The sequence below is a fragment of the Juglans microcarpa x Juglans regia genome, chromosome 6D (genome assembly GCF_004785595.1).
Source record: "Juglans microcarpa x Juglans regia isolate MS1-56 chromosome 6D, Jm3101_v1.0, whole genome shotgun sequence".
Classification (NCBI taxonomy): Eukaryota; Viridiplantae; Streptophyta; class Magnoliopsida; order Fagales; family Juglandaceae; genus Juglans; species Juglans microcarpa x Juglans regia.
Window position 1 is genome coordinate 24535601 of NC_054604.1, and position 26897 is coordinate 24562497.

The 26897-nt window shown below is 37.2% G+C and overlaps 2 protein-coding genes across 2 annotated transcripts; one reads left to right on the forward strand and one right to left on the reverse strand.

Annotated features, from left to right (window-relative positions):
* Positions 1–605: 605 nt before the first annotated feature.
* Positions 606–1819, reverse strand: LOC121235472. Its single transcript, XM_041131823.1, has 4 exons — positions 1514–1819; positions 948–1327; positions 759–854; positions 606–666 (listed from the first exon to the last, which is right to left on the reverse strand). Exons 1-4 carry the CDS (start codon positions 1817–1819, stop codon positions 606–608), a joined length of 843 nt encoding a protein of 280 aa, XP_040987757.1.
* Positions 1820–8262: 6443 nt separating this feature from the next.
* On the forward strand, positions 8263–26629 carry LOC121234638 (acetylornithine deacetylase). The gene is given in 11 exon segments (XM_041130653.1): positions 8263–8583; positions 8586–8731; positions 9983–10227; positions 10339–10447; positions 11580–11718; positions 11798–11855; positions 11992–12009; positions 12154–12276; positions 12458–12611; positions 12685–12718; positions 26363–26629. Coding segments are annotated over 11 exon segments (1320 nt in total). The 5' UTR covers positions 8263–8402; the 3' UTR covers positions 26476–26629.
* The last annotated feature ends 268 nt before the right edge of the window (positions 26630–26897 follow it).

Below are 26897 nucleotides of genomic sequence, written 5' to 3' on the forward strand. Positions count from 1 at the left end.
CAAATTTACCACTATGGAGAAGAAGTATAAGAAAGTTTTATTATTGTCATGATCCTGTTTTGTTGTGATTTATGTTGTAATCAATTTGTATCCTAGTAACAATTATGGTGTGTTATAGGCCATTTCTATCTTTTGTAGTGTTCTACTTTTGGAATGTAATAATACTTATATTTTAAGAAATGTAATGATGCTTAACTTTATGTATTCCAGAATCTGAAAATTCTTGCTCAATCTTGACATTTCCATAATATAGACATAACATTTCCATTAAATCATGAACATAAATCACATACATTATCCAGAATCTGAAAAAACAACTCTATTACACTTCCCATAAAATCATGAACATAATATTAACATGATCCATAACATTTCCATTAACATGATCCATAACATTTCCATTAACTTGCTCCATAACATAACATTAACTTGCTCCATTAATTGAGCCTTAATTTGCTCCCTCTATTAATTGAGCCATCACCGCAGTCCTGAAATTCTTCACTCTCATTAACTGTAACATTAAAAAAAAAAACAATTACACACCAATTTAAACAGCATCATCACGTTTGAAGCACCAACGTAAACAACGTAAACACCAACCAACCTCATGTTTGAAGCGACGAATCCAAGCTTTGAGATATGTTCCCAGTTATATTTCCAAGATCCCTACATAAAATATAATAAACCATAAAAAAATATTTAAGTAGTGATTAAAACACAAAATATGAAAAACACAAATTTGCATTTTATAAACAAACCTCACTGAAGGACAGTTGTTCTTAGTATGACCCCCAGTTGTTTGAAGCGGTGGATCCAAACTTGAAGTCTTGTTCCCAATTGTATTTCCAAGATCCCTACATAAAAGATAATAAACCATAGACAATTATTTAAGTAGTGATTAAAAGACAAAAAATTAAAACAAAAATTTCAAAACTTTATAAACAAACTTCACTGAAGGACAATTGTTCTTAGCATGACCCTCAGTCTTGCAAATGCTACAACGTCTTTTCTTCGTGGTTTGAGTTTCTTTCGGATTTTTTGCTCTCAACGATTTTGGTCGGCCTTTTGTTGACACCCGTGGAGGATCCAACAAAATTTGTGTAAAATTTGATACAACTTGTGATTTTAACATTTGTGAATCAGTGAGTGACATGTTTCCACCTTCTGCTTTTTCTTTTCCTTCAATTTCTTTCATCAAGAGCAACTCCTTGTGAACACTGTCTAAAGCAAGAGAGAAATGGTTACATCTATGTATTGATTGTGATTCAAGTTCTACAATATCGTAGAATTGCATCATCAACTTATTTTTTCTCATGGTTGGATCATCCTGTATCATTACAACTCCATCAGAATTTGGTATGTCAATAATAGTCCGGCTCTTAGCATTGATGCACCATCTCTCTAGAATATAATGATGTGGCAACATATCTAATTTTGATTTCCTCCCAAGGACACATAGAATATGCCTACAAAGAATCCCCATAAATTCAAACATATGACATGTACATATTACCTTCGCTTTTCCACTCTCCAAAGTTACATAATAAGTAGGTTTATCTTTGTCATTCGGTGCGACTCTGTATATCTTACTTTCACCCTCTTTATCAACTTTGGTTGATTTGTACTGTTGGCTATTGAATAGCTCATCTTGGAAGATCATGAAAGACTTCCTTGTATAGACTGAGGCCGCATATTCTTCAATTTTCCATAACGTTTTCATAATTGCCCGTGTCGATTTTGTTCGCACGTCCTTCTCTTTCTTCTTGAAATAACGTGCATCTAAGGCTTTCTCGTATTGATGCACAAATTCACTCACCATCGTGCTCGAACGAACATAATTTTTAAAAAATTTATTCATACTTTCGCTCCTTTGAGTTATTGACATACCGGCACAAAACGTTATTTGCAAGTAAGCCAGAACCCACTTCTCCCATTGGTTGTAAAGATTTTACAGCCAATCATTATCTATTAGACCGTACTTCGCTAGTATTGCACTCCATTCATGCTCAAACTCATCCATCGTTATTGTCTCATGGATACAATGACGGAACTCGTATTGAAAATCCGGAAACTTGTTATATACATGTTCTAAATGTTCTGGAAATGTTTGTAAAATATGCCATAAACACAACCTATGAGTTGTATTTGGGAGTACCTCACCAATGGCCTTCGCCATCGCCTTGTCATCATCAGTAATTATGGTTAAAGGGGCACGCCCAAGCATTGCCTTTTGTCATGTTCTCAATAACCACACATAGGGTTCAGCTGTTTCATTAACTAACAATGCACAACCAAACATTAAAGTTTGGTGATGATGGTTAACTCCTAAAAAGGGCACAAATGGCATTTTATAAATATTTGTCAAGTACGTCGCATCAAATGTAACAACATCCTCAAAATATTGATATGCTCGCCTTGATCTTGCATCTGCCCAAAAGCAATTGCCCATACATCCATTCTCATCAACTTGCATGGAATACATAAACCCAGGTTCTTTACACTGTCGATCAAGGAAGTAGGCATACAACCTTTGTGCATCTCCTTCTTCAAACAATTTCCTTCTTTTATTTCCCAAATAATTCTCGACCTCCTTACCAATACATCCAATGTTAAAATCACCACTTGATTCTTTACTCAAAACTGATATTATTTTTCTTGTTGGTACATTGGTCTCATTCAAAGTCATAATAAGTTTTTTTTTTTACATGCATCACTGTTCTATGTCCACGAAGCAAACTAGTACTTCTCGGTGTAAGTAGCTCATGGTTGTGTTCAACGACGAACTTGAATATTGTCTACTTCTCACCATCTTTTTTTATACACGTTGTTGCTTTACACCCAATTTTTGTCTCAGCAGGTTCATGAATTTTTCATTCTTTTTGTTTCCGACTTTCATGCAGAAATCCCACCCTTGAGCAAACATACTCTACTAAAATTCGTTTTCTGTCCTCTTTTGATAATCGAGTATGGTTGGTCTTCATTGCAAAACATTTTCGTCTTACATACACCTTGTAAATGGCTTGGGCGTCTTCTACTTCATCGAACTCCTTCCCAACAAATAGCTCAAAAAGATCACTACTCAAGCTAGAAATCATATTTACTCTATCTTCATCACCCACATTATCTCCATCTTCCACATTCACTCGGTCTTCCACCGCTCGATCTTCCACATTCACTCGATCTTCCACCCCTTGATCTTTCACATTCACTCCATCTTCCACATTCACTTCATCTTCCACATTTTTCACATGTAGCACATTCATATCACATTGTTGTACTCCAATTGTAGCCCCGATACTATCATCTTCAACTTCTCGACAGTTTCTACTCATCATTATTTCAACTTCATCACTATCCGAACTTGATAGAAAATCCTTCATTAAAACATAAAACAATGAAAAAAGTTAAAGTTGACAGAAAATCCTTTAGTTGAAGTTAGATAATGGTATTTTGCTCAACAGTGAAGGAAAATATGCTGGAGTGGTTTTGTGTAATACTAGAAACGAGTTTATGCAATGAACTATGAAATTTTGTTAGTTTTGTATGAAAGTCTTAAACAAACTGATGTCATCAATTATGATCAGCCACTTAGTCAAACTAATTCCATTCATGTTCTCTTGGCCCTTTCCATTTGTCTATTGTGTTTTGTAAATTAATATATGGTCTCTCATTAACTAGAGCACAAGAGGAAATGGACAATAACAGTTTCAAGTTCTTTGTGCATTCTTTGTTTCCTCCAAATATCAACTACGACATTGTTAATATATGGTCTCTCATTAACCTCTTTTTCAATTTTTTTCTTGTAGAAACTTCAATCTATCTAAATGCAGAACATCAAAATACAACTGAAACACAGGAAGTAAAAAAAATTAAATATGATCTGAAAATGCAAACCATGTGCGATGACAGGGCTGCAACTGGCTGAAGGGTGCGACGGGTTGAGACGAGTTGCGACGGGTTGAGACTGGCTCCCAAGGGTTGAGACGGGTTGCGACAGGCTGTGGAGGTTCGGGTTGCAACAGCCTGAGACGAGTTTCAACGGGCTGTGGAGTGCAGAGGGCCTGAGACAGGTATAGACAACATGGTGGGCAATGGGGATTCGGGAGGAAGTGCAGAGGGGGAAAACAAATCGTGTATATTTGATTTTTGCTATTCTACAGTGTGGTTCATGAAAATTACATAAGGGTTGCTGACGTGTTTAAAATTTATTCGTTGTCGTTGAAAGCCCAAAACGGCATACCCGTTATGAAGAGGAACTGATATATATATATATATATATATATATATTCATCCATTTAATTACTTCAATCTTGCTTCAAGTGCGGGGCCTAATTGGCTCAAACATAAAGCGATCAATCGAGAAGATCGATCATGGAAGCTGTAGAACAAATAAACTAGGTAATTAATTAAAGTACATTTGACCTAACAAATGACTAGAAATTATATATATATATATACACACACATAGGTCCTTTCGTATATTGAAATATAATTATTTATTTGTTTGTATGCTTCTTCTTTTTTTTTTAGAGAAGAGCCAATAGCCACCCACATAACAGCTTCGTTCCAATTTTATTAATAAGCCTTCATTTGTGGTTGAGAAATACTGTGATAACAAAAGGACACTTGGAGTTTATAGAATATCAAATAAAAAACCCCATGCATCAAAACAAACAATAAAAGAAAACCAACCTATACCGAGAACAAGAAACCATCTAAACATGCCTAATATAAGCCGTATCCATCTTATCCAATCTATACAAACCTTTGATAGTTCTAGGAAGCTGGGAACTATATGTTCGTATGTTTGTAATGGAAGAAGAATATATGTGGTAATAGAAGTAATTAGGCCGGCCACGCATTGAATAAAGTAACCAAGGACGTTATAAATTCTCTTTCTATTTCCCTGGTCATTTCGCTCTTCTAGATAGCTAGACATACATGATCAGAAAGTGATCGAGGATCAGGTTCTTAGAAGCTTAATTGTCAAATATTCTCCTTGTTTTAAAGTTAAACTATCGTATAAAAGTTATGCTTGAGAATGGATCTTCTTTTTTTATATATATAAATATTAAAATAGTACTCGGTCATTGGGTTTTTTTTTTTTTTTAGATAAATTAAGTTCCAATACTCTTATTATAGCTTTTTACTCCACTCCATCATGTGTTTTCAACTTTAATCAAATCAGTCATGTGAGAAGAATCACTAATAAGGCAGCACATGCTTGAGCTCAAAATGCTTTATTTGTTTCTAATGTAACTGTGGAAATGAAGGATTTTCCTTCATGTATATCCTCATTGTTTTAAAGACTAATGAATAGAACAAATTTCCTTTCAATTAAAAAAAAAAAAAAAAAAATCAGTCATTACATTACAAGTCCACCATTAATAATCCTTTAAAATGTCAATTTGGCATTAATAAGTAGATGCCATGTATCGTAATATAAAATATAAATAAAAAATAAAAGTTTTTATGTGCCACTTGGTAATTACCACTTATCCTATAGATAAAATGTAAAGCTAATAGGAATAAATATATTTTAATCATTTATATTTTGTCTTTACGCTCTTCTCACGTGTGATCCAAACTCATTTCTAATAAATGCGCCAAATAGGTAAAATACTTAATTAAATATGGTAGAGTGTGGTAACTCTCTCTCAATAAATAAGCAAATTATGTGAAATATTTAATTAAATAGATTAGAGTGTGAGGACCTCCTTAATGAATGAATCTAACATATAAAATATTTAATTAAATAAAATAGAGTGTAGAGTTATGATTCGAATTGAGAATTTCTATTATGATATCATATAAAATCATTACTTATTTAAAAAATTTAAATTAATATAAAGATAATTTAGATCGAGATTTCATAATTTATATTTAATATTTAACAAAACCCATATCGCATAGCTAGCAAGGAAAGGGCACCACTTACCAAGGCATGACACGAGCTAAATCTCGTGACACAGGCAACAATACCTAGGTGTGACAAAGACATGCATCTCTCTCAAATGCGTTCCTATAGTCAGTCTTTTTATAAAATTTTCGAACTTTTATAATCTTTGAGATAAAACGTGGCATGCATGATGCATCTAATTATTAGTACTGATGGAGTACTATGCTAGCGCGTTATTAATGATGTATTAGTGGAACGATTTATAAATTAAAGAAAAAAGATATTTATAATTATGAATTGTATAACTGCCGAATAATTATTTTAAAAAAAGTGAATAAAGCATAAGACTCACATGAAAAAAAATTAATTTTTTAATAGTGAACTCTACTCTTTTTCAAAACGATTACGTATTATTTATGTACTTTACAATTATATGTAGAATTATTCTTAATTAAAATTAGAGTATATATAGAAACTAATCTTTTTAAAAACAAAATCACAAATGAATAATAACCTTTTCTTTTTTTGGAGATTGCGCGACTTATTTAAAACTAGTCCCAGTGATATGAGCTAACTAGATCATGCTCTAAAACACCAAAAAGAATGAGAAAACACGTGAGAAAATCTATTCAACAGCTCAATATATATATGATTTTGATATACATCAGTTACTATTCACTTTCATACTCCACAACTGACAATTTTTTTTTTTTACATTGAGCGTGGGATGTTTTCTATAGGGTATAGTGTAAGGTGTGGGGTAGTGAATAGTAACTTATGATAAGAATTATTCATATATATATATATATATAGCTACTTTTTTGGGGGTAAGTTATAATTAATAAATGTATTACCGAATAAAAACCAAAACATAACCTTATATATATTCGTTAAATTATGTGTTTGATTCAAATTTCTTCATTGAACTACTATATATCTCTCTCAATTCTTTTTTTCATTGTTTTAAAAGGTACCTTCGGCCTCTTTTATTGTCTTTGCCTTATAATATATTTTTCCGCACAATACTTACGGAAATTATTAAAATAGAAAATTTGTTTTATATATGGTAACATGGCATCATGTTAAGCCGGATGAAAAGAAATTAGATAGATATGTATGACACGTGTAATTAACTAGATCTACGGGAAAAGCAACCCAAAAAATGAGTCATGTCACATGTTATATATGTCTTTGAGAGAGATATATATATATATATGTATATAATATATACATATATATACATTATGTATGTATACACACGCACATTAATATATTTTATGAAAAATTATATTTTTAATTCGGAGTACAAAGCACGTCTAATAAAATGTTTATATGACATAATTTGATTTAAGAAATCAATTTTATGATTTGGAAAATAAATTTACAAATCAAATCTTGCAGTTTTTCTTTTGATACGCTTCTCATTAATCTGAAATATTACAATGCTTGCTTATCTTTCAACACAAGATAAGCAATGAACACCCTGTACTTGTAAAGCTAACTTAGCTAGTTAATGAGTGACTGCATTACATTCTCTATGAATAAACTTCACATACCACTCATTTTTAAACTTAAAAGACCTCTTTTACATCTTCCACTATCTGTCTATACCAAGCCATATTAGTTTCCTTATTTTGTATTGCATTTATTATTGAGAATGCATTTCCTTCGAACATTACTTTGGAGAAACCTAGCTCAATACTCAATTCCACAGCTTTCCAAAGAGCCAAACATTCATCAGCTACACACAGGTTGATAGGCACAATTTCTTTGATATATAGCAAGCTGAAGCCATAATCTCTCCTCTGCTATCTCTTACTATAACCCTCAATACGGCCTATTTTATTTTTATTTTTTGCAATCCACAACAGCATTAAAATTTACTTTGTAAACACTCTCTCTTGGCACTTTCCACTGTTGCTCCCCCACAGAATTTCTCCCCCCTCTCAACTGTTTCTCTATTCGAGATCCGCCTTTCGCTTCTTTAAATTCCTCCAAACTTTCCAGTGCATACCCCATCACTCTGTTAGGACTTAAAAAAGCAAATAAGAATCTATTCCTTCTAAACCAAATGCCTTTCGTAGTAAGAGTTGTTTCCTCCAACTGTTTCAGAATATATCAATTTTTATAAAATTAAATTTATTTTTAATTAAATTATATAATTATATTGGTTGATTGAATTTATTTATTTTTCGATCTTGTAAGAAGGTAATTTTATTAGATTTTTAATCTAAATTCAAATAACAAAACAAAAAAAATAACTAAATAGTAAAATAATAGTAAAGGAACGTAAGAATATCATTTTCATAGCATATTAAAAAGGCCTGTAACATCACATAGGGCTTTCCAAGAGCAAAGAAGAAAGGGATTTGGGGACCTTCCAATTACTTGGATTCTCATCATTCACCCATTGGCCCAACCGTAGTTCACTGTTGAGGGGGACATATTCTCCACTCCACTCCTATATATACGCAGTTAACGCATTCGGTTCGGCCACTTAGCCATGGCTTCCACGTACGTTAAACAAGCGATAGGTGAACTCGACAAGGACTCCTTCGTGAGCCTCCTCTCGAAGCTCATTGGCGAAGCCAAGTACGTCCAGAACAATCCCCCGGAGCTGATCCCTGAGGAGGACAGGGTGGTCAAGCATGTCTTGGACGTCCTCCTTCCCTACAGTACCACCACAGGGGAGGACCTCTGCTTGTCAACCATGTTACCTATTATCCAAGCAGAGGCAACGTGATTGTGGAGTACCCTGGAACTGAGCCTGGGAAGATCTTGTCCTTTGTGGGATGTCACATGGACGTGGTCACTGCTAATCCTAATGATTGGGTATGGTTCTTGTGCTTAATTTCGTGTCATCTTTTCTGGGTTTTGATCGAATTGTCAATTGAATCCCGTTTCATGATCACAAATGAATCTGGGATGGATAGTTTGATTGTTTTCTTTTTCAGTATTATATACAGGGGGCCGTTATGAATTGGTTTGTGCGTAGGATATACTTTCCGTAAGTTATTGGATTTATATATGTACTATTTACTATTTCTTGTATTGTAACTCGTTTATGTGATTTAATTTTAGCATTTCATATTTTAAGGATTATAGGGCCGGGCTGTATGTCAGTTGACTCCGGTGATTGATATTACATCCCATCAACATAACAAATTTGTATGAAAATCAATCTCGTTATAAAAACTTCCTTTCTATGCTCATTCAGAGTTTGCATTGTCTTTCGTGGATTTTATACAAATGGCTTTTACTCCACTCTTTTACCAGATAAGGGATTTACCAATGTCAAGCTTTTGCCCAATTTGTTCTTTTTTTTCTTTTTTTTTTTCTTTTTTTTTTTTTTTTTTGCTCTCTTTGGTTTGTTCTCGCTCATTTATCGGGAAATAAGTACAGAAGTTTTTATTCATATGAGCTGTTTTTTTTTTGCCTGCGGTAAACTCTTCACTTGTTAAAAGGTATTTCTAACAAGTGAAGAGTATTCCTAAATCTTTAATAGGGTTTCAATTTACCCCATAAAAGGGGAAAGAAAAAAAAAAAAGAAACTGAAAGACATCTGTGATTCTCAGTTTTTAGCCTCATGAGAGTACCTTTTCAATGGTTGATCTTGAATGGTGTTGGCACTTTACAATGTATGAAAGATTAGATCTTTCTTCTTTTTTTTTTTTTTTTTTTTTTTTTTCAATTTCTTTTCTAAAGACATTATTTATCTTTGTGTTCTCTGCAATGTACTTGAACTGTTTAGGATCTTTACTTTTTCTCATTGAGCTTTATCCATTATTTATCAATCATAAGTTCAATGAGGCTTCAGCTTAGTTCTGTCTTCTATGTATGAAAAGAATCGTTCCCTTTTCTTCAGATTTGAACATATGTAATGTTTACTTTGGAGAAGATAGTAAAATCTATGCCCCTTTAATTATATACAAAAAAAAAAAAAAAAAAAAAAAAAAGATTGTACAAATCTTTGTTATGGAAATAGGGGTTTTTAAATTTTGTTTTCCATGTTTAGAATGATGGATTTTTCTGTATCTGGTATAGTGATTATCTTTATGCATCTTGTGATTCTCATTTTTATAGGAATTTGATCCTTTCTCATTGAGCATCGATGGGGATAAACTTCGAGGCCGGGGAACTACTGATTGTTTGGGGCATGTTGCCCTGGTAACCGAACTCATGAAGAGGCTAGGGGAGACAAAACCCAAACTGAAATCAACTGTAGTTGCTGTCTTTATAGCCAATGAAGAGAATTCTGCCATTTCAGGCGTTGGTGTGGATGCACTTGTGAAAGATGGACTGCTCAATAAGTTGAAGGAAGGCCCACTGTAAGTAAATGGCATTTATTGTGAATGAAAAGTAAAGCATGCTTTGAAATTTTTACGTAAATGCTTATCAGAGTTTAGTTTAGTTGTTGCATTTTTCACTTTTCTGCTCAGGTTTTGGATTGACACAGCAGATAAACAACCTTGCATTGGTACCGGTGGCATGATACCTTGGAAACTTAAAGTGACTGGGAAGCTTTTCCACAGTGGCTTAGCACACAAGGTATACACACTGTTATGATTGTCTAAGGATCACTTTTGTGTAAATTTTTTTTGTCCATATGTTTCCCTAAAAGACAGTTGCTAGGATTCTTACAATTAAAGTATTTACCAAATTTAGTGGATCAGTTTGCTGGTTTTCTGAGACTCTGAAAATGTTGGATGAAAACAGAAGAGAATAAGGAGGAAGGAACAGTTATCTTTGTTTGCAGATGAAAATGAATTTAAGGAATTACAATTTAGAAGTTCTTGTCTTATATACAACTTTCTGCTCTAGAACTGAGCATTAGTAATGTCTAGTTAAGCAAATGACTTGGAGCAGTTTGGATAGACATGATTCAAGTTAGGATTCCCACTATGAAAAGAGTAAGGAAAAAAAATCTTTGAGTTGAGGTAGCTAGAGAATGCTTGATTGCAAGAGCTAGGAGCAACTAGGAGCAACTAGGGTCGTCAATGGAGTGCATGTGATACCCCATATGATAAGTGATGGTAGGTGGTGTTTGGGGTCCGATATTGCTTGGGAAGAAGAAGTTCTTTCTCTTTATAATGTTCCAATGAGGCTCTAATTGTATCATTGACTAGTCCTTTTAGAGTATAAGCCATGTGGTTTGGGCCTTCCATTGGGGCTTTACAAATGGTATCAGAGTCTATCCTAACTAGAAATGTGGGACTTGAGCCGTGCCATCTACGACGGATAGGCCCGACGAGGATGTCGGAAATTTAAGGAGGGGAGATTGTGATACCACATATGATAAATAATGGTAGGTGGTGTATGGGATCCCACATTGCTTGGGAAGGAGAAGTTCTTGATCTTTATAATGTTCCAATGGAGTTCTAATTGTATCATTGACTAGTTTTTTTGGAGTATAGACCATGTGGTTTAAGTCTTCTATTGGGGCGTTACAGTGCATGTTGCAAGCTGACTTGACATGAGGTGGGTTTCGTAAGACAATATGTAGGACTTGTAAATACATACATCTGAAGTATGACAATTTGTAGCAATTTCCATTAAAGAAATCAGAACAGTGTGCCTTAAAACAGGGTAGAAAGGAAGGTGCTTGCCTAAACAGAAATAGTGACATAACATTTCCAGTTTTTACGCGCCTAGTTCATTCAGGCTTTTGAACAATCTGCAGGCTATAAATCCTTTGGAGCTAGCAATGGACGCACTCAAAGAGATCCAATCACGGTTTTATAGGGACTTTCCTCCCCATCTTCAGGAGCAGGTCTATGGATTTGCAACTCCTTCAACCATGAAACCAACCCAGTGGAGTTGTAAGTATTTTGGCTATACTGAAATTTTGAGGCAAAAGAAATTGCTTTAATTTTAGCAGGCTCACCTTCTTTGTTGCAGATCCAGGAGGTGGGATCAATCAAATTCCAGCTGAGTGTACAATTTCGGGAGATGTCAGGTTTATAATCATCTTGAAACTTTTTCAATACCTTTATCAGAAATGATGTCTCATTCAGAATCTTAATTTACCTTAATTAGAAATGATGTGTCATTAATAATCTCAATCTTTCTTCCTTATTTTCTATGGTTTTCAGGTTAACTCCCTTCTACAAGTAAGCAGCTTGCTTCCTCTTTATATCAGAAGTTGTTGCTTAGAAGCCAATTTCTTTAATCTGTAAATTTAAAGCAGCCTACAAATATAGGGACAAAAATTTAACTTACTAGCTCTAAATTTCATTTTCTAATTCACTATTCAGTGTGAAGGATGCAATGAACAAGCTACAAGAATATGTGGATGACATTAATGACAACATGGAGAAGCTGGATTCACGTGGTCCTGTTTCAAAATATGTTCTGCCTGATGAAAACCTGCGGGGAAGGTCTGTCTCTCTCTCACCTTCTTCCTCACATGAATTTAGACAAGTAATTCGGATACTCCTGTAAAAACTTTGCAGTACTGGAGTAGCGTTTTATTTGGTATTACATTTTCTCTTCTAGTTCTACTCTTTTTCTTTTTCCCATAGTAGTTAAATGGTTTTTTTTTTTTTTTTTGGCCTACAGCCTTACATTAAGTTTTGATGAGGCAATGTCTGGAGTTGCATGTGATCTTAATTCACGTGGCTTCCATGTATTGTGCAAAGCAACAGAAGAGGTAGTTGGGTACGTAAAGCCTTACTCGATTACTGGAAGTTTGCCACTCATTCGTGAACTGCAGGTGAGTATCTCACTTTCTTCTGTGGCTTTCTCATTTTTTCACTATACTTATCCGTCCTTTCCTTTCTCTTTAGGAAGAAGGATTTGATGTGCAAACTGCAGGCTATGGTATGATACTGTTACCATTTCTTTTTCATGATCACTCTTCAAAAAATATAACTCTTCAAGAAATATAAACTATTTCCTTTTCAAGGTTGCAGTTATTTTTTTTTTTTATAAGTAATCAAAGATATTGTATTCATAGAACTAGGCAAGGCCCAGGTACACATGAAGTATACATGAAAAAAGGCCTAGCTAGAGGTTACAATAGAAAGGAGAAGATCATGGATACTAGATTCGTTACAAACTATAGCCCCCGCCCATAGGAACAATGACTTAAAAAAAAGAAAGCTTTAAGCTCAACCAAAGTTCTCTCATGATCATCAAAACATCTAGCATTTTTCTCACTCCAAATACACCAACACATGCATATTGGTACCAATCTCCAAATTGCCGCTACCTGAGAATCACCATGAAGGCCTCTCCAACTTGTTAGAAAGTCCACCAATCTACGAGGCATAACCCAAGACAATCTGACTTTTAAGAAGACATCATCCCATATAGCCTTGACCACCTCGTAGTGTAGAAGCAGGTGATCAACTGACTCCCCATGCTTTTTACACATACAACACCAATCTAAGACAACAACCCGACATTTCCTCAAATTATCTGTTGTGAGAATCTTGTCCAAAGAAGTTTTCTAGACAAAGAAAGCTGCTTTTAAAGGAGTTTTCGTCTTCCATATGCTCTTCCACGGGAACATCAACAAACCGGGGTTCAGTAGCTTATGGTAAAAAGAACTGACAGAGAAAGTACCTTTCTTAGAAAGATTCCAAAGTGTCTTGTCTCCGGAACCCCCGGGAATACTTGCGAAATATAAAGCCGCAAAAAACTCCGTAAAAGATTCCAATTCCCAATCATGAGCTGCCCTAATGAAATCCACATTCCATTGAGGGGCGCCATTTGAAAAGACCAAGATGTCGGCAATCGATGCCTCCTTAACTCTAGCAAGCGCAAAGATGACAGGGAAGGTATCTTGTAGACAGTGGTTGCCACACCATATATCAAACCAAAAACGGACACACGAACCATTGCCTACCACAAAATGTTCATGACCCTGGAAGGTCCCCCAAAGGCTTCTAATGTTTTTCCACAAGCCCACTCCATGAGAACCTCGTACCTCATTCGAGCACCAGCCTCCCCAAGCTTCCCCAAATTGAGAATCTATAACGGACTTCCAAAGTGCCTCCCTTTCATTTTGATACCTCCATAACCACTTATTCGAGAGAGCTTAATTTCATCAAGTGGCAAATCCCCAACCCTCCTCCCGAAATTGGGGTACAGGAAGCGGGAACAAAGACAAAAAATAGGTGGGTAAGTTAGAAAGAGTGCTTTTAATCAAAATCAACCTACCAGCTTTTGACAAGTATAGCCTCTTCCAAGCAACCAATCTACACTCCACCCTTTAGACTACATCGTTCCAAATCCTTTCAGATTTAAAAGAAGCACCCAACGGTAAGCCAAGATACTTCAAAGGAAGTGAAGATATCTTACATCACAAGGTGGAAGCTAGAAACTCCACATCAGGGGCAGCCCCCACTGGCACTATTTCCAACTTTGCAAGGTTAATGCTCAAACTTGACACAACAGCAAAGCAAAGGAGAAGCCCCCTCAAGTCTTGGACTTGTCTAAGGTGTGCACCACAAAAGATGAGCGTGTCATCAGCAAATAATAAATGAGAAATGCGGAGATTGCCATTCCCCACCGAGAAACCATGGAGCAACCCACCATCCACCAGACCCGCAATCATCTTGCTGAGCGCTTCCATGACAAAAAGGAAAAGAAGAGGAGAAAGCGGAACTCCCTGTCTCAGGCCACGAGAGGAGTTGAAGAAACCCACTGGAGAGCCATTAACCAAAATAGAGAAACGAGCTGAAAAGATACAAAATTCTACTCATTTCTGCCATTTCCCCCAAAACCGCTTCTTTCAAGTATGTAAAGGAGGAACTTCCAGTTTACATGGTCATATGCTTTCTCCATATCTAACTTGCATAGCAGCCCAGGTTCTCTAGACTTCAATCGACCATCCAAGACTTCATTTGTGATAAGTATCGAGTCAAGAATTTGTCTACCTTTGACAAACGCATTTTGCGGTTTCGAAATAAGTCTTTCCACCACCGAGCTTAGTCTATTTGCTAACACTTTTGTTAGAATCTTATACATCTCATTCACAAGACTAATGGGGCGATAGTCTCTCACATCCGTAGACCCCACCTTTTTAGGAATAAGGGCTAAAAAGGTGGCATTGAGACTTTTTTCAAATCAAGCATTAGAATGAAAATCAAGAAAGACTTGCATAATATCCTCTTTGACCACCTCCCAACAAACTTCAAAGAAACCCAAAGTAAAGCCATCCGGACCGGGAGCCTTATCACTTGCCATACCTCTGATAACACTGCCCACTTCCTCTTCTATAAAAGGCCTTTCTAATCACCCCCACACTGCGGGTCTAAAGTGGAAAAAGACAAACCATCCACTTTCGATCTCCAATTATGCTCTTCTATTAAGAGTTGTTGATAGTAATGTTCAATGTGGTTTTTAATAACCATCTGATCCAAAGAAGGATCTACCATCAGTGTATCAATAGCATTGTTCCTCCTGTGAAAGTTAGCCATCCTATGGAAGAATTTCATGCATTTGTCCCTTAAGCCAGAGTACCCTTGATTTCTGTCTCCAAGAAATCTCCTCCATGAAAGTAACCCTTTCAAGATCAGCAACTACCTGGCTTTTACAAATTTTCTCAAGTTCAAAGAGGATTCTAGCCTCCTCCTCACCTTCCAGACCCTATAATTTCTCAATAAGAGAGCGCTTCTGCTGAAATACATTGTCAAAAATTTGCTCATTCCACTGTTTCAGGTCCTGTTTCAACGCCTTCAACTTTTTTGCCATAATAAAGCTTGGAGAGCCTTGGAAACTATAGGAAGTCCACCATTGTCTGACCCTGTCTACAAAACTGTCAGTTTTAAGCCACATATGCTCAAATTTAAAATACGTTATGCCCCTTGGATGCCTCTACAATCTAAAATGATGGGAAAGTGATCGGAGCATAAATGGGGTAATCTTCTTTGAGCTACATCCGGGATATGAGACTCCTAATCGAAGGTTAGCAAAAATCTATCGATCATCGACCAAGAAGGAACATCACGATTATTGGACCAGGTAAATGTGCCTCCTGATAGTGGAATATCCATGAGCTCCTGTTCTGAAATGAAATCAGAAAAATCACTCATAGCAGGAGTGATGTGGGGAACTCCCGACCTTTCGCTTGGAAAGCGCGAAGTGTTAAAGTCCCCCCCGATGCAATTTGGTAGTTCCCACCAACTAATGACCCCTGCCAGTTCTTCCACAAAAATCTTCTCTCAGAATCAATATTTGGGCCATAAACCCCAACAAAAGCCCATTTGAAGCCGTCTTCAAGATTAACAAAGGTGCATGCAACCGAGAAATCACCCACACACTCTTCCACCCTTTCCACCACCCTTGTATCAAACATAATGAGAACTCCCCCAGAAGCTCCTCTTGAAGGTAGATAAGACCACCCAACATGTTTCCCTCTCCATAAGTTTCGAACTACTTGTCTTGTGATAGCTTCCAACTTAGTCTCTTGTAAGCAAATAATGTCCCATTTCTATTAGCGAAGTAAATTTCTGACTTGGAGCCGCTTAGTAGGATCATGCAACCCCCTCACATTCCATGATATTATTTTTGGCTTCATAGAACAACCGTTTTGCCCCTCCCCTTACTACGCTCCCGAGTAGAGCTTTTCTCACCTCCATACTCTTTCATAGCTCCATCAAGCCTTTTGAGCTCTCTGTCCCTTTTTTTTGCCGAAGCCACAAATTGATCGGACTTGGATTGGGCGTTCACAGCCTCTACAGTTGTAAGGAGGGCCATAAATTCAGCTTCAAAATCCACATAAGAGATTCCTACCATATGCTTAAGGACATTGCTCTCTGAATAACCTAGTCAGACACATTGGGATGAGAAGAGAAGATTGGAGTTGGTTCAACCTCCCCCACACTGTTATTAGAAAACAAAATCAAAGTGTCAGCATCTTCTACCATATTCAATCCCAAAGAAACTGCTAACTCCGGTAGAGATTCCTCCACCAAAGAGTCAAGCGAAGGGTTAGAGGGTATCGGCGACATAATCTGAGCCACCACAATGGGTGGAGGCCCGTCCAAGAACTCCCCGAGTTCCAACACACCTTGTGCAGGGCCATTGACACCCTCGGGAGTTGCTGTCACTTGGGATAACAACTCTGTGGCTGCCATCACCCCCATAGAGTCCACAGAGGGTACCGGCGACGTGTGCCACCACAAAGGGTGGTGGCCCATCCAAGAACTCCTCGAGTTCTAACAAAGTTTGCGCAGGACCAAAGGCTACCTCGGGGGATGTCTTCTCTTGGGAAATCGAAACTGAGGTTGCCGTCACGTGAGTCGCTGGCGTTGGGGAAGCCGAAAGATTCTGCTTCAGAGTAGATTCCGGTAAAGGAATGGCTCTACACAGATTCAATGAGGTCACTGCCACCTTCGACGACACTAACTCCATCACCCCAGAACACTCCGATGGACCCACCGCCACCTCCGACGAGGTCGCCTCCCTCGCCGTCGACCCCTAACCCACCGCTGACAGTGGACGTTGGTAAGGCGAAGTGGCTTCTTTGTAAGGAGCCCTACGTCTCTAGGCTACTGACCGAGCCCTGGGCCTGAGAGCTAGGTTGGCCCAAAGCGATGGGCCGTAGTGCCACTGGGCAGCTGGCCTGCTCATGAGGCCCATCAGAAGGCCTCTGGGTCATAGGAACGCAGGCCCGCGAAAGAGACCCAACAGAGGGCTATTGGGCTACTGAAGAGATGGCCTGCGAATGTGGCCCATCAGAAGCCACTCCTTTACCCTTAGGCCCAGAAACATGAAACAGCCCATTTGAGGGGCCTTGTCCCTGGCCTATTACAAGAACCATCTCCCTCTGCAAAGCCTCCTCAACACTGCGTTTAATCATTCCCATATCAAGAAGTAAACCCCCCACTTGCATCTCCATCTCAGCCAAGGCATGCTGCAGAGTTGACAAACTTGGCCCCGACAAGCACTTGCCCAAACACACCTCCTCACAGTGCCACACCTTCTCCAGACTTAACCCCTCTGCAGGTTTTGGAACTCGAGACAAGGCCTCTTTGTACGAAGAGAAAACATGATGTCCCTGCGGTGGAGGAGGAGGCAACCATGGGAGGCTCCCTCTGTTTTTTCTTCCCAGAACAGAGGAGGTTGCAAAAAACTCCTTCAGCAACTCTCCAAATTTCCTCCAACCAGTCCCTTCCCTCCCTTCCGAGATCACTAGAAAGCCACGCCGTTTCTCTTGGCCAAACTCTGAAAGAGAGAAATATCTCCCAAAAGAGTTACGTTGCCTCTGCAATACCAACACTTGCGAGCCATTTCTACGTGATCTGATGAACACAGAGGAACCCTAAAAAACAACCCCTTCCTCCACCATAGCAGCCAACCATCCCAAAGAGTCTTGTTCAATAAAAATGTGATTCACAGCGCGACAATTGCTCTCAGTGATTCTCCACCACCTTGTGTTCATCTTCTTAAACTCAAAGCACTTCTGATCAATAACAACATTCGTACTCGACCCCATCATAAAACAACCACTCAAAAAGTACTAAGAATACAAAGACTAAGCTAAAAAAAACCAACGCTGGATCAACCAGCGAAAGCAAAACAGTGACGAAGAAAAAACATTTTTCTCAAGTGTACGAAGAGAAAAACATTAGGAGAGAGAAAAGGGAAAGAACAAATACTATCATATACCTATCCTTCTTCATTAAAAAGATATATACCTATATATCTAAAAAAAAAACAGCTTTTAGAGGGGCCTTAGTCTTCCAAATGTTCTTCTATGGGAGAAATTAGAAATATGCAAAAAAATACAACGGTAGAGCATACTTGCAAAAAGTTAGAAATTAGTCATAGTTATGTTCTATGAACTAAATATAGAAAATGTGAAATTTGATGAAAATTTACCAGTGTTGTTAAAAGTGCACTAAAGTGCTTTGCTTATTGTAGTCGAACATTGAGAGAGAATACTTCTTCTTGTTATTCATTGATGTTCAACAGTATATACATACTACATCCAAATGACAATTATACCCTCATAAGTTACACTAATTGCAACTATGTACTCTACACTCCCCCTCAAACTAGGGCATATATATCATATAAACCTAGTTTGGAACAAATAAGGTTTAACCAACTATAACACAGTGGTTTGGTAAACATATCTGCAAGTTGATCAACAGACTTCACAAAGGGTGCAGAAATGTCACCACTTAATATCTTATCCTGAATGAAGTGACAATCAATCTCAATGTGTTTAGTCCTCTCATGGAACACAAGATTAGATGCAATATGCATTACAGCTTGATTATCACAAAATAACTGAAGAGGGACAGGAGCTGGAAACCCAATCTCATGAAGAAAGTGTTGCAACCATGTCAGCTCACTGGTAGTGTAAGCCATTACTCTGTATTCAGCTTCTGCACTAGATCGAGCTACCACTGTTTGCTTCTTACTCCCATGTAACCATGTTACCTCCCACAAAGGTACAATATCCAATAATCGATCTTCTATCTGAAGGAGATCCTGCCCAATCAGTATCTGAAAAAACTTCAATTCTAAGATGTCTATTTGGTCTATACAAAAATCCAAGGACAGGAGCTCGCTTTAGATAACGAAGAATATGGATTACAACATCCCAATATGAGACCCTGGGCGTTTGTAGAAATTTGGCTCACTACACTCACTGCATAAGAGATATCAGGTCTAGTGATAGTAAGATAATTCAATTTCCCAACAAGTCTTTGACACCGACCTGGATCTCCAAACAACTCCCCTTAAATTTTCGATTTGGGTCCATAGGAGTGTCAATAGGCCGTGCACCCAATATGCCAGTTTCTTCCAGAATGTCAAGTACATATTTTCTCTGAGACAGGTTAATACCTCTTTTAGATCTACCGACTTCAATTTCAAGAAAGTATCTAAGTTTGCCCAAGTATTTTGTTTAAAACTGATCATGTAAAAATTGTTTCAGCCTAATAATTCCAGATGAGTCACTCCTAGTAATTACAATGTCATCCACATATACAACCAATAAAATATGACCTGCATCACTATGTAGGTGAAATACTGAGTGGTCCGTTTGGCATCTATGAAGACCAAATGCCAATATAGCATCGGAGAACCTCCCAAACCATGCTCAAGGAGATTATTTCAAACCATATAATGTCTTTTTTAACTTGCACACAGTAACTTGACACTCCCCCTGAGCAACAAACCCAGGTAGTTGCTCTATATACACTTCTTTATTTAAGTCGTCATGTAGGAATGCATTTTTAACATCCAAGTGAAATAAAGGCCAATCCAAATTAGCAACAAGAGAGATCAATACTCGAATAGAAGAAATTTTGGCAATTGGGGAGAAAATCTCATCATAATCAATGTCATAAGTTTGAGTGTAACTCTTAGCAACCAAACAGGCTTTCAGATGTTCCACATAACCATTAGGATGGAATTTGATTGTATATGCTCATTATAGCCAACAGGTTATTTACCAGGTGGTAAGAGGAACAAGATCTCATGTCCCATTATGGTGAAGAGCATCCATTTCATTTTTCGTAGTTGTCCTCCATCCCGAATCAGATAAAGCATCTTGAAGTGTTTTAGGATGAGGAAGTTTTGAAAGTTGAGAAGTAAAACATGAAAATAATGGAGATAAGGCATGACGAGAGACATATTCGCTAATCGGATGTTGAGTAACACAAGAACGAGTACCTTTTCGAAGAGCAATAGATGGAGAGTTTGGAGCACTAGGTAACTTAGGATCTGAAGATGGAGACAAAGTTGGTGGAGGCATGGGAGTCAGGGGCAGCAAGAGACGCGAGTACACCTGTAAAGGAACAAGGGAAGGCACTAAGGAGGTTTGGGTAAAAGTGGGTGAGTGTGGAGGAGAGAGGGTAAGAGTAGGTAATGATAGAAGATCACACTCAACAATCAAAGATGTGTCCAAGAAATAGGGTATGGACTCAAAGAACATGATATCAACATTCGTAAAGTAACGTCTTAGAACAGGACTATAGCAGCGATATCCTTTTTGAGTCCAAGAATAACCAACAAAGAAACACTTGGTAGCACATGGATCAAGCTTATCAAAGCTTGGGCCAAGGTTATGAACATAGCAAACACACCCAAAGATTTTTGGAGGGAGAGAAAAAGATGGAGAGGAAGGGAACAAGATGGAGAAGGGAGAGGAACCATCGAGAATTGATGAAGGCATACGGTTAATAAGGTGACACGCAATAAGAACACCATCACTCCAAAAACGTTTAGGAACATGCATGTGCAGTAAAAATGCTCGGGTTACGTCTAACAAATGACGATATTTGTGTTCAGCCACCCCATTCTGTTGGAATGTATAAGAGCATGAAGTTTGATGAACAATTTCTTTATTACTTAAGTAGCAAAGGCATTAGATTGATATTCTTTAGCATTCTCATAACACAAAACTTGAACTTTTTGTCTAAATTGAGTTTTAATTTCTTCTCGAAAGACTTTGAATATGGAAAGAAGTTCAGATCGTGGCTTCATCAGAAACAACCATGTCATACGATAGTAGTCATCAACAAATGTAACAAAATACTAAAACTTGTTTGATACAATGTTGATTGATCCCCATATATCAGAGTGAACCAATTCAAAAGGAGTAGATGCTCGATTATCAACTCGAGGTACAAAAGACACGTGATGGTGTTTACTAAGCTGACATGCTTCACAAGGAAAGGAATACACATTTCCAAGATTCCTAACTTGACGTTTCAAAACAGAAAGAGATGGGTGTCCAAGGCAGCAATGCTATTCAAAAGCAAATGATGATGAGGATGTGAAGGCTCAAGTGGGTGACTGATTGACATCAAGGTAATACAGGCCACTAGCTTTCATGCTACGTACCAATCTTCTTCCCTGTCTTAAGATCCTGAAAAATACATACAGAGGGATAAAAGGTCACAGAATATTGAAGAGTTTGAGTAATTTTACTAATGGACTACAAACTAAAGGGAAAACTAGGAGCGTATAGAACATATGACAAGGTTATAGAATCAGTGAGTTTAGTGCATCCAATGCCTATAACTTTAGCAAGAGTAACACTCTTTGGAAATGTCATAGTATCTAACTTAGATAAGGAATAAGACAAAACGGTCAAATGTTCATTAGCTCCTGAATCGATGATCCATGGATCTTGAGTAGATGAGACAAGACATGTAGATGTTGTACCTGAATGGGCAAGAGTAGCTATGGAAGATGAAGTATGATTAGCAGACTCAGATGGTCTAACATGTAGATCTCAACAATAGTCCACCAAGTGGTTAGTGCAACCACAATGGGTGCGCTTACGAGATTCACGACCTCAAGTGCGATTACCTCTGGCATCACATCCCCCACGTGCACCTCTACCACACCGGCCTCCATGCCCACTTGGAGCAACATAGGAGGCAACTAAAGCAGATCTCTCATTACTCAGATCAGAAGACAACTGAGACTCTAGTCCAGATAATGTGGCTCGCTGAAGTCGGGAGAACATATCAGGAAATGAGGGAAGCTGTGGACTTGCCAAAATTTGAGAACACACCAACTCATACTCAGGTTTTAAGCCAACAAGAAACCGAATAACATTAAACTCTTCACGTAGCATACTTGAACATCAGAAGTGATGGGTTGATACATTTTGAGTTCTTCACATATGCTCATCACTTGAGAATAATACTCTGCCCAAAGCACCTTGTTCCAACCCAAAGAATTGTCGACACAACTCATAAATACAGGTTATGTTCCCAGCACCCGAATACATCTGTTTGAGATGCCTCCATACCTTTTGAACGGTGTCAAAATGAATTAAGCTAGTGCAAATATTAAGCTCAATACTGGTCAACATCATGGACAAGATTTGAGCATCTTCTTGCTCCCATTGAGCAAATGTAGAACTAGTTGAGCAAGGCATTGGATCAACCAAGTGGGTATGAAGAAGACCCTTGCCTTTCAAAAACATTCCAACAAATTTTGACCACAACATATAGTTTTTTTCCATTCAACTTCACCGAAGTCATAGGTATACTAAAGTTTGGTGCAAAAGATAGTGACTCAAATTTAGTTTTCATGGAGAAAAGTATCACAACAATTCAACTTGGAGACAAAATCCATACAGAGTATGAAATATGGATGAAAAACTGAGAAATACAATCTGAAAAAGTAGAAACCCAGCTTAAGAACCCAAATTCTGAATCTGTATCGGGTGGAATCAGCCTGTATCGGGTTTGAACCGGTCTGTATTAGGTTCGAACCGGCCTATATTAGGTATGTTTCGGGTATTGCCAGTACCGGCTTAAAAACTGACCTTAAACGGGAATAAGTTATTCTAAACGAGGATAAGTGAAGCTGGGTTTACCATATTCTTGTTACCAAACGGGTATTATTCTGGATAGGAATAAGCTCTTACTCCAGGTTGGGGGCATACGCAGTCAAGTATTAGATAGTTGAGACTTGCAACCAAACACCTCGAGACTTCGACGTCGCTGGCAATAGACAGACCTTCTGGCAGCCGATGACGACAGGAAACTCACCGGAGTGCACAGACAACGCCAGCAAGCTCAATTCTGGTGCCTAGTACGCGAGACAATACCTGAGGTCACCGGAAACACCTTGAAAAAAGCTGTCGGCCACCACGAAAAACCACACTAACCACCACAGACAACGACGGTGATACCACACTAACCACCACTAACCACTCTGTGCCACTAACCACCACTAGCTCCATCGCACAACCACCACCAACTGACAACTCAACTCTCTGATACCATGTAGTCGAACATAGAGGGAAAACACTTCTTCTTGTTATTCATTGATGTTCAAAAGCATATACATACTACATACAAATGAAAATTATACCCTCATAAGTTGCACTAATTACAACTATGTACTCAACACTTTTCAAAAGTGAAGCGCATTTACAAAAGCGCACTTTAAGCATTTTTTTTGGGGGTTTTTTGTGTGAGCTTAAAGAGAAAAAAAAAATGCGTTTTTTTAATTTCCTTAAAAAAAACTATAAAATATCATTTCAAGACCCCAAAAATGACGTGAACAAATCTTCTTAAGTATTTAGATGATATTGAAGGTCATTTACATAACATAGCTCCACATAATGTCATACATGATGTATATGCTTTGAACTCGATATAACAGTCCAAATTGGCTCTCTTGATGGAAAGGTATTTGATTGCTTATGGTAGCATACAAGTCTATACCTACAATTCTTGAACTGTTTTGGTCATGATCCTTTTGGTATATTTTGATTCAAGCATGTACTTCAATTTGATTATGACTATCAAATAATTTTTTAATGAGTGGCTGTCAATATCATATATGTGTATTTTCGTGGGCTTTTTGGGGCAGTAGGAGCTCTCTAGTATGGGTTAGGGATTTTATTATATACATTCAGTGTACTTAGTTACTCCTATTGATATATATATATATATATATATATATATATATATATAATACTTATCAAAAAAATATCATATATTGTATATCAAGAAAAGTACTAGAGAATTATATAAAGTGTTATGTTTAAAGCTTGCCACCACATGGATGGGGCCACCCTCATGGTGGCCATTCCATTTTTTTTTTTTTTTTGTTTTTTTCAAAGTTTGATGTATTTAAATAAATATTTTTAAAAAAATTATTCATTGTTATTTAAAAAAAAAAAAAAAAAATTAGTTGACACATGACAATCTGTGAAGCTGCCACGTGTTTTCAATTAGCATTGATGGATGAAAAAGGTTAACAAAGGGCCTCTTTCTAATTAGCTCAGTCATACAACATTTGGCTAATCCTCAAAAAAATTTTACAGGATCTTAGACCTAAGTACCCCATAGCACAAGGGTGTTAGACCTGAATTTTCTAAATCTGTGTAACTAGTTGACTACTTGATTTTCATGTTGCATTACTCTAATAAATTGAGTTAATAGGCTAAATATATTAGCATCTTGCTTTTTAAACCTTTTTTTTTATTGTATTTTGTGGGTTTTTGTTATTGTACATTAATTTTAAAAACATGAACTTTACTTCAATCAAGCGCGTGCTTGCGCTTTGCGCCTAGGCTCTAGAAGGTGTTTGTGCCTTAAGTGCACCTAGCGCTTTTAACAACACTGAATTTACCTTAATAATCTCATGCTGTAAATGCCATTACTTTAGTGCATGTTGTAGAGATAAAAAAAATTAACAATATTTTCTCAAGTAAAGGATATAACTGCCATAGGCTACAGTAGTCCATAATTTCCTTTGCTCTTCTCATGCACCTCTTCTTTATCTTCTAAATTTACATCACAGCATTGGACCATGGAATTTAGCCTATTTAGCCATGATCAAGGTGAGTGAATTTAGGTGGGGTTATTGCCTAGGGTGGTGCATAGTCTCTAAGGCTGTAGGAGTGACAATATGTGACACGACTTGTAAATCCATATGAAAACAACATGAAATTTGTGGGTTTGGGATTGATATAAATGGGTTCGGGTCAAAATGGGTCAACTCAATAAAACACGATTAATAAACGGGTCAACCAGCATAATCATTTTAAATTTTTATTTGAATGCTACAATTACAATATGCTTATGTTGGGATTGTAATATTGGTTTTATTAAAGGTTAATATCTAAAACTATTGACAATTTTTGTTAGTACGTAGTCTTATTTTTTAGAGATATTAACTATAATGTGGCTACTAAAAATTCTAGATATTAATTTTTATTTGAAAGTTTGTTAATCAAATCAAACAGATTATATGGGTCAGTTGAACTTGTTTGCATGAAGCGGGCCATGTAGTGTTAACCCAATTCTAATTTATGCGGGTCGTGTCGTGTCACCTGTTGTTTATATAGGTTGTGTTTGGATTTTAAGGTTTGGCACATTTAATTAAATGGGTTGTGTTCAGGTTAACTCATATAGTCAAATGTTCATGACTTGACACGACACGACACTACACAAACACAATCTGCGAACAAGAATTGTCACCCAGTCTAAGGGTTTAGCAAGCAGTAATCAGATTTTTAAAATCAATGAGGATAGAAGGGATATTAGGTGCTCAACCATGCTAGGAGGACGTTACTGAGTATCAGCACAGAGAATAAATGCCAGCAGAGCTGCTGACACTTTTAACGTAGGTGTTTTTTATACTGACCACTGGTTTACTTGAAGCATCATTCCAATTTATGTGGTCCGTACCCACTCAACACATTGGGTGGATTATGGGGATAGAGACATGATATTGGTGATTGTTAAGCCTATTCCTTTCTAGAGTAAGGAGAAGCGTTGCTTTCTGCAGTTTGAGGGTTGCTATTTTTTGGTAGCTTTCCATATTTTGATTGAGTGTTACGATGTTAATACTGTCTTGGTAAGTCATGGTTTTTAAATGCTAATAGATTTAATTTCCACAGATAGATTCCTCACATGGATCACATCTGCACTACATGTTTATTGATTTGAATTTCACATAACTTCGATGCGTTCAAGAAGGAAGAAGATCTGATTCATCGCATTTGCATCATATTTTCAGGTTTAATGGCCACATACCATGCCAAGAACGAGTACTGTCTTCTTTCAGATATGTGCCAAGGCTACCAAGTCTTTGTCAGCATCATCTCTCAATTAGAAGATTCTGTGAAATGATATGTGCTAATGATAAAACCAAATAATGGCGCTTGACTCTGTTTTGGACAGATTAGTGATTATATGATTGTCCAAACTTGTTTACGTTATTGGCCTGCTATTGCAAAGTGAGCTACCAACTGTGCAATATGCCAATATGCCTGTTTTTCTGATCTGGAGTTTTGTTCACTTAAGATTTGCTTATCCTTATAACTCAAGGTTTATTAGTGAGACAGTAGATGGATGAACTGTAACAAAAGAATTTAGACGACTCCTCACTTGCAACTCTCTGGAGAATGACTTTCTATTTCTTCACTTGCATAATTCATTGACTGTTTCGAGTCCCATATCTGTCTCAGATTGAGCCGTTTGGCCACTGATAGAATGTATGAGAGTTCAGCAATCTCGTACGAGTAAACCTTGGCTGAAAGGTAAAATTTTAC

Bases quoted from the DNA above. Each gene is read 5' to 3' on its own strand.
- LOC121235472 (XM_041131823.1), bottom strand. From the start codon at position 1,819: ATGGTGAGTGAATTTGTGCATCAATACGAGAAAGCCTTAGATGCACGT. The intron at 855-947 runs GTTTGTTTATAA...TCTTTTATGTAG, and splicing joins AACAATTGTCCTTCAGTGAA to GGATCTTGGAAATACAATTG. The intron at 667-758 runs GTTTGTTTATAA...TATTTTATGTAG, and splicing joins AACAACTGTCCTTCAGTGAG to GGATCTTGGAAATATAACTG.